The sequence below is a fragment of the Periplaneta americana genome, chromosome 5, assembly GCF_040183065.1.
Source record: "Periplaneta americana isolate PAMFEO1 chromosome 5, P.americana_PAMFEO1_priV1, whole genome shotgun sequence".
Taxonomy (NCBI): domain Eukaryota; kingdom Metazoa; phylum Arthropoda; class Insecta; order Blattodea; family Blattidae; genus Periplaneta; species Periplaneta americana.
The window spans coordinates 51,278,182-51,294,146 of record NC_091121.1 but is presented as its reverse complement, the minus strand read 5'-3'; the positions used below and the strand labels follow the sequence as shown (position 1 = coordinate 51,294,146).

The window sequence follows — 15,965 nt, the reverse complement described above, 5'->3', positions numbered from 1 at the left end:
ATGATATAAAGAGAAAAAAGTCCTCGAATGGAGATCCCAAAGCAATAAACACTAAACTAAACTAAATATATGTCTGAACTCATACATTGCCATTAAACGTGACACACTGGTATGAAAATTAATTACTCTCAAATAACTTTTTTATGTCGGGTATGATATTTTAAATTTAATTTGTGAATATTATGAATCATTTTGGATAAGAAATAAAAATAACAATATAAATTGATTGAAAATTGTATAATAATGTATTTCACACTACAACAAACAATACAGTCCATATTTTGCCAGGATACTGGAGTTGTTATTATTGGTACTTTTTAAAACAACATGAGTCCAAGAAATTAAAAAAAATATTTTAAGGTGATGTGAAATGAGATAATTAAGATACAATACTTTTATAATCAGACATACCAATGTATGATCCTCCTGTAAAAATTTCAGAGCCCTAACAGAAAATCCATTAACTAGAGGTAGTTTTTTCTATTTTTCTTGAAATTTATTTCCTGTGACTCATGTAGTTTTACAAATAACCGATTCATATATGACAGGGTTGCATATTAAAATGAATTAATGCATTTATTGCATTACGATTGGGCAGATACCCTGTGGTAATGTTGAACAAACACAATTAATACAAAAAAACAAAACACAACAAAATACAAACACAAAATGAGACGCAAAATAACGCGCCAATAGAAAAGAAATCAAACGACACAGTTACCAAACAATAATACAAAAATTAATTTTCACCCATTTTTAAATTCTGGTTCCCTTAATATTATTAGTCTAACGACTCTAACGTAAGTGTGAGTAACGTTTATAGGAATTGTTTCGAGAAATGTCTGTTAGATAACAACCACTTGTGTGTTTGTGTACTTTCCTCTCATTTTGGCTTGATCTGTCAAGCCTGGAGCTGATGATTTTTTTCGTGGAATTTAGAATTTTTCTGCAATTTCACAGAGGTGACTGGATTAAATATTTACTATTTGGTACTGTAAATCTACAAAACGGGCCTCCTTAATATCCACCGTGCTAATTATGGTTATCTCGTTACCATTCTCACTATTGGATCAGTTTGAGAGTCAACCTGACCGAAAATGACGGATTTTAAGGGGGATGGCTGGTGAAATTTCTATTTTATATATTTTTCAAACTAGACACTTGATTCTTATATATAGGCCTACTGCTATTGATATCAGTAATGATATCTTTATGTTTCATGTTTATAGGTGCAGTGATTTAGGAGTTATGTAAGGGGTTAGGTACAGCTTACAGCAGTAACTTTTTTGGAAATATTCAACATTTTTTCCTCCATTACTGTATCTTGTACAATAATGAAAATTCGCATGTGTAAAACACTGTCCTTCTGGTATATGAAAAAAATACTTTTACGATTTAAAAAAATTATTTACATATTTTTTTCAAGATTCAAAATGGTGGCAGTTCACTGTGCAGTGATGAAGCATTTCCCTCATAACTCATAAACTTGTTAACGTTTTCATGTTCTCTCGCTTTTATTTTATTGTTGAAACTCTGTTTACAATATCATGCTCTTTCAACTATTTTCCTTAATAAACAATGTTTTTTTTTATTTTGTGTTAAAATAAAATACTGATATTTGACTATTTTTAAAATGATTTTTTTTATCAGATGATCTATCAAAGGAAGAGAAGTTATCTTGCATCATATTGTAGATATGATATGCATAAATACACACAAAAAATGGCATCACCGAATGTTGGATAGTTTTTTTAGTTATGTGGGAAACGCTTCATCACTGCACAGTGAACTGAATTAAAAATGTAAATATTTTTTTTTTAAATCGTGAAAATATTTTTTTCATATAGCAGGACACTGTTTTACAAATACATGTACTAATTTTCATTATTGTACAAGATACAGTAATGGAGGAAAAAATTTTGAATATTTCCAAAATTTTACTGCTGTAAGCTATACCTACCCCTTAAATTAAAAAAAAAATATATATTTTCAACACTTTTATTCTCCCCCAAATTTTAAGCATCATGTCTGAATTATTTTTACATCTTTAATCTCTCTAAAATGTTTCTATGTTCTAAGATTTTTTTTAGTTTACCTTGTAAAAATAGGGGAGGGGGAAAATTAAACGTATTCATTTTCAGATTTATAAAATTTACAAAGTACAGCACACATTATATTTTTTATTAAAAATTATTTACTTTTTCTTAAATTTTAACATAACTTTGGTAAGTATACTTTAAAGAACAAGCAGTAAAAATGTCAACTTCCTAGCATAAAAATTTGTGAAATCCTTAGTAAGTTAATGCAGAGAAGTGGTTACAAAAGTACGGGAAATGAGTTAAAAAATTTACATGAATTTTAAATTAAAATGAACGCAGCCCTTTTAAAGATGGCTTAATTGATGACACGACCGCCGTAGAATCCTAAAACGTCGCCAAAGTGTAAAGTAGACATCATACGAGCTTCGTAGCTTTATTTAAAAAAAAGAAGAAGAAAATTTTCATTTTTTGACCAAAAATTACCAAATTTTCATTCATCTCCTCCTTTAAAACCGGTAAAAATACTAAATATAACAAGGGGAAAAAATGGGATTTACCAGTCGTAAAATAATCCTGTCTCTGTTTAGAGATCTGCAGATACAATTTACCGTCAAACTCCACCTTGCATTGTCAGTTACTTGCTGTATGGATCATTTTTTCTGCAAGCGTTGACAAAATCTTATAACATTTCAGAGATTCTGTCAGAAAATAAGATGGTGAAGTACAAATTACGGGACATATAGCTACAGTAAATCAATAGGAGACGATGTATCCGTGTTGAGTGGCGGACAGGCTCGAGGATACTGTCTTTAAACAGGGCACGCTCTGTCCACAGGTACAGCTGCTGTACCACGATCCCTCGCTGGGGCGCCAAGTCAACTTCGTACTCAAGCGTTTGGAAATCCTGCACGTCGACCCAACGTCTCTCCAGCGCCCTCACGACATCGACCGCTTCCTCAGCAGCTTCTGCACGTGGCAGCGCTCCGAGAATCCCCCGAGGGACTCCGACCCCCTGCACTGGGACCACGCCCTCATCCTCACTGGGCTCGATCTCTACGTCGTCAACAAGAATGGCAAAGTCAGCAGTCAAGTTGTGGGTGAGATCACATTTTTTATTTGAAACAAGTGTTGAAGAATCCTGTTACGAACGAGTTAAGAAAAGTTACTGAAACTTAACTCCAGGTGCAGCGTTGGTTTGTTAGATGAATTCCATTCCAGGGTCAGCGGATATCTGACAAGGAAATCTTCAACATTATATCGATAATCTCTTTGAAACTTTTCACACACTCTAAAACAGTGTTTCTCAATCCGTGGTGTGCGTACCTCTGGTGTTAGTTGAACAGGAATGAAAAGATGCAGTGTTTTTGCTTATAATATTGTTGATATGCTATACTATTCAGGACAAAGATTAAAGACTCTGTGTTGCCAGTATAGTTCAGTTTAGTTTCGCATTGCAATACACATTAGAACTGCGAATTTTAATTTGCAAAATAAGGAGTATATTGCAAATAAATCCCCCAATCCTATATGAGCCACGGAAGAATCAGCAATTAAATATTTTAAATAGTTTTACGTATACAAATTAAATTCACAATATACCACCAACTAATCTAACAGGCATTCAAACATAATTAAACGCAGAAAAAAATAATAAAATTATAAATACACGTAATAAGTCATATCCACCAAGTTTCAATGATTTAAGTAATTATTGTAGTTATTGTTTTGTAATTATTAATAATATTTAGGTATTTCTTAGAAATATATTATTCGACTTTAAAGGTGTCTGGTTTTTCAAGAAATAAATTTAATTCACATATTGATATTTTATTTCTGTGTTTTTAGTTTTTATTTTATTAATGTAAATATTAAGAGGGATGAGCGCTTTAATATATTTTTATAATTTTAATTATTTTTCATTTGTGTTGGTTTTAAAATAACTATCAATTCAAGTTTGTGAAAGTGTGATGCTATAATTCTACGGGAATATCCCGGCATTCAAAAACTGATTCGAAAATATAAAATTTAGTGAAAAAGTAAGAGAAACAGGTTCATTTTTATATAAAAAGAATGCATATAATCGCGTTCTAACTAAATAAAAACTCGAGCCTTAGTCTGCTATCGAGATATCGAAAGTTAAGAAAGTTAGCTTAACATGCAGGTGTAAATTATCCAAGACATCAGCTTGTAAAGCGATGAAATGATTAAAACTAAATCGTTATAACACAACAGTAGTTCATGAATTGGATGAAATGGACCATGTGCCTAAGGCCCAATTCTATCGATAGAGACTAAATCCAAAGTGTGTCTAGAAATCTTTTTAAAAGATGTGAAACATGACTGAGAGACGATGGTCGACATTTCCAGCCTTTATTTATAAAGGGAGTCAATAAATTACATTGTATATGTAAAAATATTTTATTACCGAAAGCTGACGCAGAATTTCAGCTAAGCGGACTGTTACTTGCCCATATCACTTTTCGAATGGCGCCGTACTAAGCGAAACCTGTTTTCAGGCGTACACCCATTAAGCACAAGGGAAATAGGCACAACTAATTAATTAGAATGATTGCAATATACAATGAAGAAGTTACCGAACAAATAAAGATTTGATTATAATATCCCAATCAAAAACCTCGATACAGCACCGGGGAATTGGGCGAGGGGGCGTAGAATATTGAGTTTAGAAGTGAATACACAAAACGTAACAAAAGAAAGTCTTAAATATTACTCACATATTTTTTAGCTTAGCAGATCTGAGAACCTTGGAGATAGCTTCGTAGAAGATACAAAACCAGTCACTGAACTTTGTGAGCTCAACAAAGGATCTTATCGAAGTGGAGGGATACTTACTGGCTTTTAAGGAACCCGGAGGTTCATTGCCGCCCTCACATAAGCCCGCCATTGGTCCCTATCCTGAGCAAGACCAATCCAGTCCCTACCATCACATCCCACCTTCCTCAAATCCATTTTAATATTATCCTCCCATCTACGTCTCGGCCTCCCCAAAGGTATTTTTCCCTCCGGCCTCCCAACTAACACTCTATATGCATTTTTGGATTCGCCCATACGTGCTACATGCCCTGCCCATCTCAAACGTCTGGATTTAATGTTCCTAATTATGTCAGGTGAAGGATACAATGCGTGCAGCTCTGCGTTGTGTAACTTTCTCCATTCTCCTGTAACTTCATCCCTCTTAGTCCCAAATATTTTCCTAAGAACCTTATTCTCATAAACCTCCATCTCTGTTCCTCTCTCAAAGTGAGAGTCCAAGTTTCACAGCCATGCAGAACAACCGGTAATATAACTGTTTTATAAATTCTAACTTTCAGTTTTTTTGACAGCAGACTAGATGACAAAAGCTTCTCAACCGAATAATAACAGGCATTTCCCATATTTACATTTGTTACTGTTGCTCCAAGATATTTGAATTTTTCCACCTCTTCGAAGGATAAATCTCCAACTTTTATAGTTCCATTTCGTACAATATTCTGATCACGAGACATAATCATATACTTAGTCTTTTCGGGATTTACTTCCAACCCAATCGAAGTGGAGGGATAGAGAAGCAAAAAGAAAGGGAAAGTGCAATGGAAGGCAATAAATAAGCATAGAGTTGTATGGAGGGAAAATTGGAGAAGGGAAGTTTGGTAAAGAGGCATAATTTAACAGAGGAACTGTGACATAATGTAGCTCAAATAAACTATAAACTGAAATATCATTCGTAGACTAAAGAGAAGTAAAACGCGTTTTGAAACGTAGGTTTATGTAACCTCCATGACACCAGTTTTTAATTGCTCACCAATCTTGCTTAACATTGACAGTTGATGGCTGATGTTACGTAATTGCATCGAAGGATCTAGGCACCGCAAGTAAGCTTCGTGTCCTTTAGGAAACGAGTCCAATAAAGTATACGGAACAAATTACTGCACAAGTGGCCTGAAGTACTAATTGATAATATGCGACATGTACTTGCAGGGCTGGCACCTGTGGCGGGGATGTGCACAGCGACCAGCAGCTGCACCGTCAACGAAGGCAGGCACTTCGAGAGCGTGTACGTGGTGGCCCACGAGTTAGGGCACAAGTGAGTACTGGGGAATTCCCAAATCATCACGTAGGGCCTAGATACTGTAAGAGAAGGTAGAATGGACAAAATTGGTTGCAAATTACTACCATAGGCACAAAATTAGCGCCCAAAATTAACTTGAAAAACTGTATTGTTTTTGTTAGTTCATAGGAGTAGAATTTTCTTGACACGACTCACTGTAATCCTTAATTTACCATCATCTAGAGTTCTAGGCTGTAGACAAATGTAAACATTGTCTTCGACCTTATCTATAAAGCGAGATTTCGAGAGAAGGGAACAGAACCCAATTGACAGAGATTTACTTTTGCCTGAGAGGAACGCAGCAACCAAATTTATCTCATCGCCCTCTGCAATCTGTCAATTGTATAATTCTTCTTTGATGATAATGAAGAATTTTCTGATGTCCATTTACAGCGGAGGTCAAGGCTGATGCTGTGGTGTATTTTATGTTCTAGTCTCGGCATGCGACACGACGGGCCCACGGCTGGAAACGAATGCGACTCTAGTAGCTACATCATGTCGCCTACACTGGGGAGTGGAAAAATCACGTGGTCCTCCTGCAGCAGGCGATACTTGCAGCTCTTTCTAGAGTAAACATAGTTACAATAATTAACTCTAGTGTTTATGGCATGATATACTGGGTGTTCAGTTCAAAATGTGTCATGGGTCGCTGTATGCCGTCATGTGGCTAGCCGATGAGCCTAGAGAATTCAATCTTCCTACACTTCGGCAGAGGCAGAGAAGTTGCCTAGTAAGTATGGCGTTCATTCTGAAGAGTGCGTACCGATACGTACGGTAACGCCGGTAGTGGCAGGAATGTGAACTGTTTGGAAATACGTACTGTCGGGATATGGGGAGAGGGTTAAGACGATTACTTACGTATTTGTGGACATTAACTTCGACGGTCAACATGGACACGGAGCATTTGATTTGTGTTGTGGAATGTTACCGTACGCAACCGATGATAACAAATACCCTGCGTACGACTTGCCGGCGCAAAACACAGTTCGAAAGAAGTTATGGTAGCACACAGACCGTACAGACCGCCATCTGTTGCTACGACGTTCAAGTTATACCGTACACGTTCTCAAGTTCAGATTGAAGAACGCCTTAAATAATAGGCAACTTCTCTAACATATAAGCTGAAACTCGCTTCAAATCGGTGACCCAACAACAGTGACGTCATGACACACTTTGAAATGAACACCCAGTAGGCTTATACATAGTGGTCATAGTGTTAGGTCTATAGGCCTATGGTCATGAGCAAGCAGATGGTGCGTTGCTCCACAAGGTCGTCTGTGATGATGGTTGGCCTCCCATTACGCTCCTCGTCATGCACATTTTGGCGTCCTGCTGAAAATTGTCTACAGCAGCAACGCACCATCTACTTACCCATAGACCTGGCACAGCTGACGATCAATTTCAATCTGCGCTATGCCCTGTGCATTCAAAAACTTTACCACTGACCGCACTTTACGCGGCGGGAGCAGGAATAGGAACGTCCATCTTCAACCAATGCAACGAAGCAACTGAGAGCACTCGGGAAGTTCCACTAATGCTTGCGCCATGCCAGGACATTACTCTATGACGTACACGCAGTCGCTTCGCGCAACATATGGTTTGCTAGCTGTGGGATGAGTGGGAAAGTTACTTTATGGATGCACCTCGTATTTTACGTTTCTTTAATGTGCTAAGTATGCGCGAAATGGCTACCGGTATTTTTTTACGAAACATTCACCGAAATTAAACTATTTTAATCACCGAAATCAGGGTAAAATAATTGCCATAAAATCACTCCCTACGCATCATACCTCCAGCTGACCTGAGCGTTAAGCAGTATGAGCGTAGGTAACTTGACAGGGAGGTGTATATGCGTAAAAGTTAAGAGGTCATTAGGCCATCGGAAATTTTTAAATATTTATTCCAAAACAAAGATAATATTTAATATACCGTTATAGTCCGCGCTTTACCTTATATTGCAACCGAGGAAAGGGAGCTAACGTCATCTCTAATAATAGCACGCATTGTAACCATTTGTTACTGAAAGCATAAATGACATTTGCACTGATAATAATGAGTAGGCCTATTTACGTGTGTTATCATTGAAAATTATATCCCTCAGCAGCGACACATTCTCGACGTCTGCACACAAAATTCCTATTAATACGCATAAGTTCCTCAGGTGTGATTAAAGAAATTTCTTTTCCTTTGCTTTTTTCTTTCAATTCCTCTATTGTATGAGGGTTATTCTTACAAACTGTGTCTTTTTAAGTTCCCCTACTAATTACTAATCACACGGAATGAACAGCCCTGCTGAACGACTGGTTATTGACATACAACGTCTGTTAGTTATTCGAAAAAAAGTCTTAATACTGAGAAGTTTCTTCCCTACCCGCGGGCAATTCACTCTCCCGTCTAGCGGACGAGAACGCTTCTCTGTACTTAGTTTCTTTCATTCCCACTATTTTTTTTTGTTTGTCATCCGTTGTATAATTTTTTTTTATTTCTGCTGAAAAGTTGTATAGTAAGAAACCCAATATGTACTGTTTTCACCAGTGTGCAAAACACATCCTTCTCCTTATCTGTATATGCCTATAGTCTACTTAAGACAAATTTATATTTCGCAATGCTCTAACGATTTTCGAGCTTGAATTAAACGTTTCCAACAGCATTAGTTCGATAACTTTCTTCACTAGCACTGTTTACTATTGCACGGAAATAAGTATTTAACAGAATCTCATATCACTAACCAAAATTAACTTAACAAGGGGAATCCATACAGTATTTCTTATATTGCGACACTGGGGTTTCGAATTTTAGCTGATGTGAAGCAGCCAATGTCTTCTATGAATGTACAGTGTTTACCACATAGGGCCTAGGTTATATACATGCTGTGAATTATCGTATTGCCTCTTCCTAATCTTCACTAACCATCGTTTTAGATTCATTAAGGAGAAAAATTATGAATCGTCATCCAGCTAACTGTCTGTCCCTTTTCTTTGTAAAGAAATAATTCTGTGGCCGGGAGGAAAAAGGTCTTAAGTCAATTTTTTGTGAAAATGTGATTTTTATATAATTATTCTGAAAGCGGAAACAATTCTCTACAACCTGGTAAAATGGCTAAAGTCAAATAAGATTCCTGACTGGATTTATAGAGCGTTACCAAATGTCCTAAATACTTTTTTAATCGAGCACTCACAGAATAAAGGGCTTAAGAATATTTTATACTTTATTCCTTACAAACCATCACATGTTTAATTTCCATGCTTCCCTATTAAAAAGGTCTAACTTGTATTTTAGCAATTTTATCACATACTGATGCCCTTTCCTTTTAAAACTTTAAGAACCAGGTAAACAGTCCTATAATTGTTTAAGACCTATTTTGCATTCCTAATAATTTACATTTCTGATTTATTTTGACGTGAGAAAGGTCTTATGTTTAATAGTCCCTTCTACTCAATTTGGGTTCTAGTCTTAAAAGGGCTTAAGTGCGGCTATTTTTGAAAATAATCAAGAAAATTGTTAAAAGAGCAACATTACCTATTTTAGAAGAAATATAAACAAATAATATCCAGGAAAAAACTCTTAATTAAAAAAACCCTATAATTGACACCAATTTCAATTTTTCTACTGTTTTCCTGAAAAGTATAAAATGTTTACTTAAGACATTTTTCCTTCCGGCCACAGAATTATAAGTCGCAGTTTTAGTAATACATTTTCCCGTATTTCGTATTTTAAGAAGGACAATAATATCCTTGTCCCGCGCCGTGGCGTCGTGGTCTAAGGCATCCTGCCTGCGTTACGGAATGCGCGCTGGTTCGAGTCCTCATGGAAGAGGAAATTTTCTCATGAGATTTCGGCCAATATATGGGACCAGTGTCCACCCAGCATCGCGATGCACTTGATAGGTAGCGAAATCCGATTACGAAAGCCAGCTATAACGGCTGGTAGGATCATCGTGCTAACCACACGATACTTCCATTCTGGTTGGATGATCGTCCACCTCTGCTTCGACATGTGAACATGAGGCCAGCAGTCGGCTGGTCGGTCATGGTCCTTCATGGGCTGTCGTGCATCGGATTGTTATTATTATTATTATTATTATTATTATTATTATTATTATTATTATTATTATTATTATTACAATAATTCCTTTGTCTACATTATTGCTGTAACATTGTTTTGGTTTCAGGACACCTCAGTCACAGTGTCTTCTAGACCACAGTATTTCTGGTGGACAGTTGGACCACAACGCTGAGGGCACCCTGCCGGGAGAGAGGTTCAATGCAGACCAGCAATGTGAGTCTCTCTGTCTTAAGGAATACACACCATTTCATCGATCATATAGAGATTACGGTAGATCTTTCTCTTCATTACGGCGAAAGAACATTTCAATTCATCTTCACCATTCGCGAGTTTCTAATTTCTTAAGGGGTTAGGTACAGCTTACAGCAGTAAAATTTTAGAAATATTCAACATTTTTTCCTCCATTACTGTATCTTGTACAATAATGAAAATTAGTATATTTAAAACACTGTCCTTCTGCTATTAAAAAAAATACTTTTAGGATTTAAAAAAATTATTCACATTTTTTTTTCAAAATTCAGTTCACTGTGCAGTGATAAAGCGTTTCCCACATAAGTAAAAAACTATACAATATTATGTGATGAAATTTTTGTGTGTATTTATGCATGTCATATCTACAATATGATGCAAGATCACTTCTCTATCTTTGATAGACTGTCTGATAAAAAATAAATCCATTTTACAAAATGGTCAAATATCAGTATTTTCTTTAACACACAAACATGAGTTTCAGCAATAAAATAAAAGAAAGAGAACATGAAAAAGTTAACAAGTTTACGAGTTATGAGGGAAACGCTTCATCACTGCACAGTGAACTGCACATTTTGAGTTTTGAAAAAAAAATATATATAAATAATTTTTTTCAAATCGTAAAAATATATTTTTTTCATATAGCAGAAGGACAGTGTTTTACACATACCAATTTTCATTATTGTACAAGATATAATAATGGAGGAAAATTTGTTGAATATTTCCAAAAACAATTTACTGCTGTAAGCTGTACCTAACCTGCATACATAGTGAAATTCTTCATATCTAAATAAACATCATAGGATAATGTACGAAAGTAATTGCTTTCACACTTTAAATTATTTGAAAAACGATGTGTTGAGAAAATTAGAAATTTGGTTATTTTTATGCTGAAAGAAGAAATATGAAATATAGTTACAATAATCATTCTCATGTTAAAATAAACTACGTTTTAGTTAAATAGTTTCAGTTTACCCTCCATAGCTGATGGCCGTCTCCTCTATCCGCAACCTGAGGACGCGCCATGCTGTGTTGATTGGGACCCACCATACATGGAATTTTTAGTAATATGTCATAAATTGCATTATATTTATATCACTCTCAATCATATTCACGTTATTTCAGTCAGAACCCTTCCAGGCAGAAGCCTTGATACTACCCATTGCAGAAGATGCGATGAGCAAGAAACCTTAGCCCATGTGCTGGGTTTTTGCCGGAAGGGAGAATTACTGAGAATTGACCGTCATAATAAAATTCGCTCCATGATTGCCAATGAACTTCGTCGGGCTGATAAGTATGAGGTGTAGGCCTACGAGGAAATTGGGTGCCTTTCTGCTGACAGATCAACTCGAAGAGCAGATATCATTGTTATAGACCGAAAAAAAAATTGTAGACTCATTCTAGATCCCACAGTCCGTTTTGAGAACAGCGAGGAACAACCTAGAGAAGTCTGCAAAGAAAAACGTGCAATTTATCTGCCACGTTGCAGTGATTTGGACAGTGGCGCCCGCTGATTATGTTGCAGCGTTGCACAACGACCAAGTTTTTCCCGCACATTAAAATTTTGTTTATATTAAATAACTGAACAGATTTTAAGTTTCCTTCTCGTCCAATTTAAATATACACATTCTTTTTTATTTATATATCATACACGAATTCTAGTATAAAATAATCAGCGTTTATAAAATTCATCAAATTGTGAATACTTCAGAAGTGGTCGTTGTGCGGCTCAAGCAACAGCCAGATTCGTGTAGCAACTGGTATTGAAGGCAGGCTCAGTTCAGAGTTCCCTATCCCTGCAGTTAACACAGCTGGTCGCGGCAAAGCTCTTGCAACAACTGGAAGCAAATAGTTATTGTATTTGCCCGTAGATTGCAGAAGTGACCATTCCGAATGAACACATTCGCTGGATGACTCGTGACTTGAGACGAAATTTTCAGATTTTTTCCGAGTCTTCGTTTCTCACGTGGTTTCTCACTTCCTGACTTCCTTTTTCCTGACCAACGTGTACCTAGATGAGCACGTGGTCCAGTCGTTTTATAATCGTGTGAAATCTATTTAATCCTTTCTTAAATATTTAGTGTTTTGTTGGAATTTAAGTAGTTTTATGTGAATTGTGCTGCACAATACAATTTTTTTATTGGATGTAATATTTTCGTCAGTTTGTGACATAGGTACGTAGGCATATGAATTTTGTAAGTTGTTTAAAACAGGAACTTTTCTGGAGTTTAATGTGTTTATGTGAATTGTGGCAGTTATCACAATTTTTATAGTGCATTGATGTTTTCTTCCAGTTTGTGATATACGTGCGTTTACAATTATGAATTCTGTAAATAGTTTACAAAACAAGAACTTCTCTGTACTTTCTGATGAATAAAAATAAAAAAATTAAAGAACTTGGTAGACCATTGCCTGGTCTAAATATTGTCCAGACAGTTATTACGGGGAAAAGACAGTTCAAAAAAAATTTTAGAAAGGAAATTTACAATAATCATGACTGGCTTTGTGGTTGTGAAGTGAGAAATGCACTGTTTTGTTTTCCGTGTATTTTGTTTGATGGGGAACAGTCGTGGACAAGAACGGGCATTACTGATGTTAATCATTTAAGTACCAGTATTGGATTAAAATGTTCATGACCATGTATTGATAAATGTAATTAATTCTACCCCATTCATCACAGAAAGTGCAACACCTAGACACAAACTTCACCGGTCGCCACTGGATTTGGAGACGAAATATAACATCAAGACATGGGTCGTTGTAGGAATTATGATTGGGACTAGAGGCACAATCCCACGGGAATCCTTAGAAGTCTTCCGAAAATTCAAAGTTCCTGTCAGCACCCTGGAGATGATATCCTCAACTGCACTGAAGTCATCGATTCGCATAATTTATCATCATCTATATTTTTTATAAAATGTAATTTGTGTTGTAGCCTAAATTATTGTTTGTTGCATTTCCAATAAATTTTTCAATGATAGCCTACCTAACTAGGGTTTCTATTAAAGAAACAATTGAATTAAATATAAATATTCTTTTAGAATTGATTAGGAGGTCGATTATTAAACCCTGGTTGGGACGGTTATCAAATATCTATCTATGAGAATTACTTTCTTAAAAATCTAAATATCAGAACAATATCCAAGCAAGAGCATAAAAGTTTAATTTATTTATCCTCTATACCACTTTTCCTCTCTATCTTTTCCTCCATTGTCAAGTGTTTGAAGAATGTTTTCTTCACAGATCACTCTGTCTCTAATCCCGTGCGTTGCAATGTCGCAGGCATGCTCAAGTACGGCCGGGGCAGCATCCACGCCACGCAGCAGCCGCTGGACGACGTGTGCCGCGACCTGCACTGTCAGCGCGACCGCTACACGTGGACGTCACACCCCGCGCTCGAGGGCACCTCCTGCGGCAACACCAAGGTGAACATCCTCTTTAATTTTTATTCTCCCTGCTTTCTTGTCTTTTCAGCATATCAAATAAAATACACTACAGTGCTAAAGAAAGTGCATTTTATTTTATTACTTTCATTTCGAGTATAGACGTTTCACTCAATCATTGTGATTTGCCTTAAACCTACTGTCAAATTTTACAATGGGATAAATCCGTAACGCCTTATAGTACTACAACCAGCACTACAGATCTGTGGAAGAAGTTGCCGCTCCAACAAGGCAAATTGGATTTGAACATAATTTAACGTAAATGAAGATAAATATCATAGATCCTTCAATAACTGTCTATTTTTAACGTAATGCGTGGTACAAAAAATTACATTAGGTCTGGTTAGCATATTATGAAGCTTCCCACGGTTTCAAAAATCTCGTAAGTGTTTTATCGCTACATAATTCTTTTTGATCCGCATAGGTTCCTTTATTAAAACATCTCTTATTGATTCTTACAGATTCACTACACGCTGCCATTCTATACGTCGTGATGGCTGTTGCAACTTTTTACACTTTTAACCGTCTCTGTTATATTTTATAAGCTGCACACATGTTTTGCAGACTTTTATCTCAAGGCATAGTTTTTATAATTTAATATCTAGACTTTATAGAGGTTTGAATTATTACAACCATTTGCCTGTTTTTCAAGTCATTATTTTACTTTGCCTTTTGCACAGTTATCTTAACATTGTAATTTTTCTCACGTCGTGTATTTTATTACATTTCATTATGTTGCATTCCATCTATGTCTTTGTGTAAAAATCTTCAGAATATGCTAACCAGACCTGAAGATGCTATCTTAATAGCGAAATCGCTAGTCGTATAGCCTATATGTATTTATGTGTATAACCTAATGTAACTTTTTGTACTACGCATTAGGTTAAAAATAGACAGTTATTGAAGGACCTATGATATTTATCTTCATTTACTTGCTAAATTGTCGGACCAACATGTCTTTCAAAAAATTAAATAATTTAACGTCTTAAATTCCATTCCAAGAGGTAACCAACCCGGGATTTTTATGCTCGTTTAGCGTAGGCTGAAACATACGTTCTTTAATGCACCTAGTTTCAGGCAATATCAGCGCTCGAGAGTTTTTCGTGTTGCATACATTTATGTACTTTTACATAAAATTGTTGCAACCTATCCTATTCGAGCCTAAAAATCCGCCGTCTACTCAAGACAGTATTTTTTCAGTGTCCGATATGATAGCTGTTCGACTAGCGGTAAGTAAATCAGTTTGCTTCATCTTGTTCGCAATGTGTGGGTGTAACTGGAGCTGTTGTTGTAGTGGTGTCGCAGTGGCAGATGCGTGGCGAGGGGGCTGTCGGCGCTCGAGGCGGGCTACTCCCCCAACCAGCGCGTGGACGGTGGCTGGAGCGAGTGGACGTCATTCTCAGACTGCGCGTCGGGTTGCCTATACTCCGAGGAGGGGCGCCTGCACGCCGGCAGCACGGGCATCATGGTGTCCACGCGGCGCTGCAACAATCCTAGGTAAGCATCCTTGTCGCTACCATTGGTTCAAGAGAAGTATTGATATACCTAATTGAGTGCGAGATGTACCTATTAAGCGAGCAATTCTTGTTGCTGTTGTTTAGTCAACTGTCCGAAGAGAGATCTGCACCTCACAAGTGATACCAACAAGGCTCCACTTACGAGGCAATTTAGCCAGGAGATAATGGGATGGGGTGGCCAGTTCCTTTCCTCCTCCATTGCATATATCGCCGATTAACTACATGTTATACTAATCAGAGTTCAGATTATACAAATAATATTGTTCTTCCTCAATTAGGGCCTACATATTTGTAGAATTTACCTCAAAAATGGGCCTAAAGATTTTAATGAAATGGAATGAATCCACACCGAGCGGGCTATGGCGTAGTAGAGGGCTGGCCTTGCATTCGGAAGGTCCGGGATTCGATCCCAGGGGCTGGCAAACCTGAGGTTTTTCATGGTTTCCTCAGTTATTTCTAGGCAAATGCGGGGATTGTACCTCTTGAAAGTTCGGCCTTCCCTTAATCCTTTCATATGTGTGAGTGAATGCTGTGTAATATCTTA

At 36.7% G+C, this 15,965-nt stretch overlaps 1 protein-coding gene across 2 annotated transcripts in view; it reads left to right on the top strand.

Annotated features, from left to right (window-relative positions):
- LOC138699604 (A disintegrin and metalloproteinase with thrombospondin motifs adt-1-like) overlaps positions 1 to 15,965 on the top strand; it is a 261,771-nt gene that overhangs the window by 225,027 nt on the left and 20,779 nt on the right. For both annotated transcript variants that reach the window (XM_069825618.1, XM_069825619.1), the window contains exons 5-10: positions 2,875 to 3,136; positions 6,018 to 6,123; positions 6,582 to 6,716; positions 10,319 to 10,425; positions 13,744 to 13,886; positions 15,199 to 15,401. In XM_069825618.1, coding sequence (XP_069681719.1) covers positions 2,875 to 3,136; positions 6,018 to 6,123; positions 6,582 to 6,716; positions 10,319 to 10,425; positions 13,744 to 13,886; positions 15,199 to 15,401 — 956 coding nt within the window. The remainder of the gene's footprint in view (positions 1 to 2,874; positions 3,137 to 6,017; positions 6,124 to 6,581; positions 6,717 to 10,318; positions 10,426 to 13,743; positions 13,887 to 15,198; positions 15,402 to 15,965) is intronic.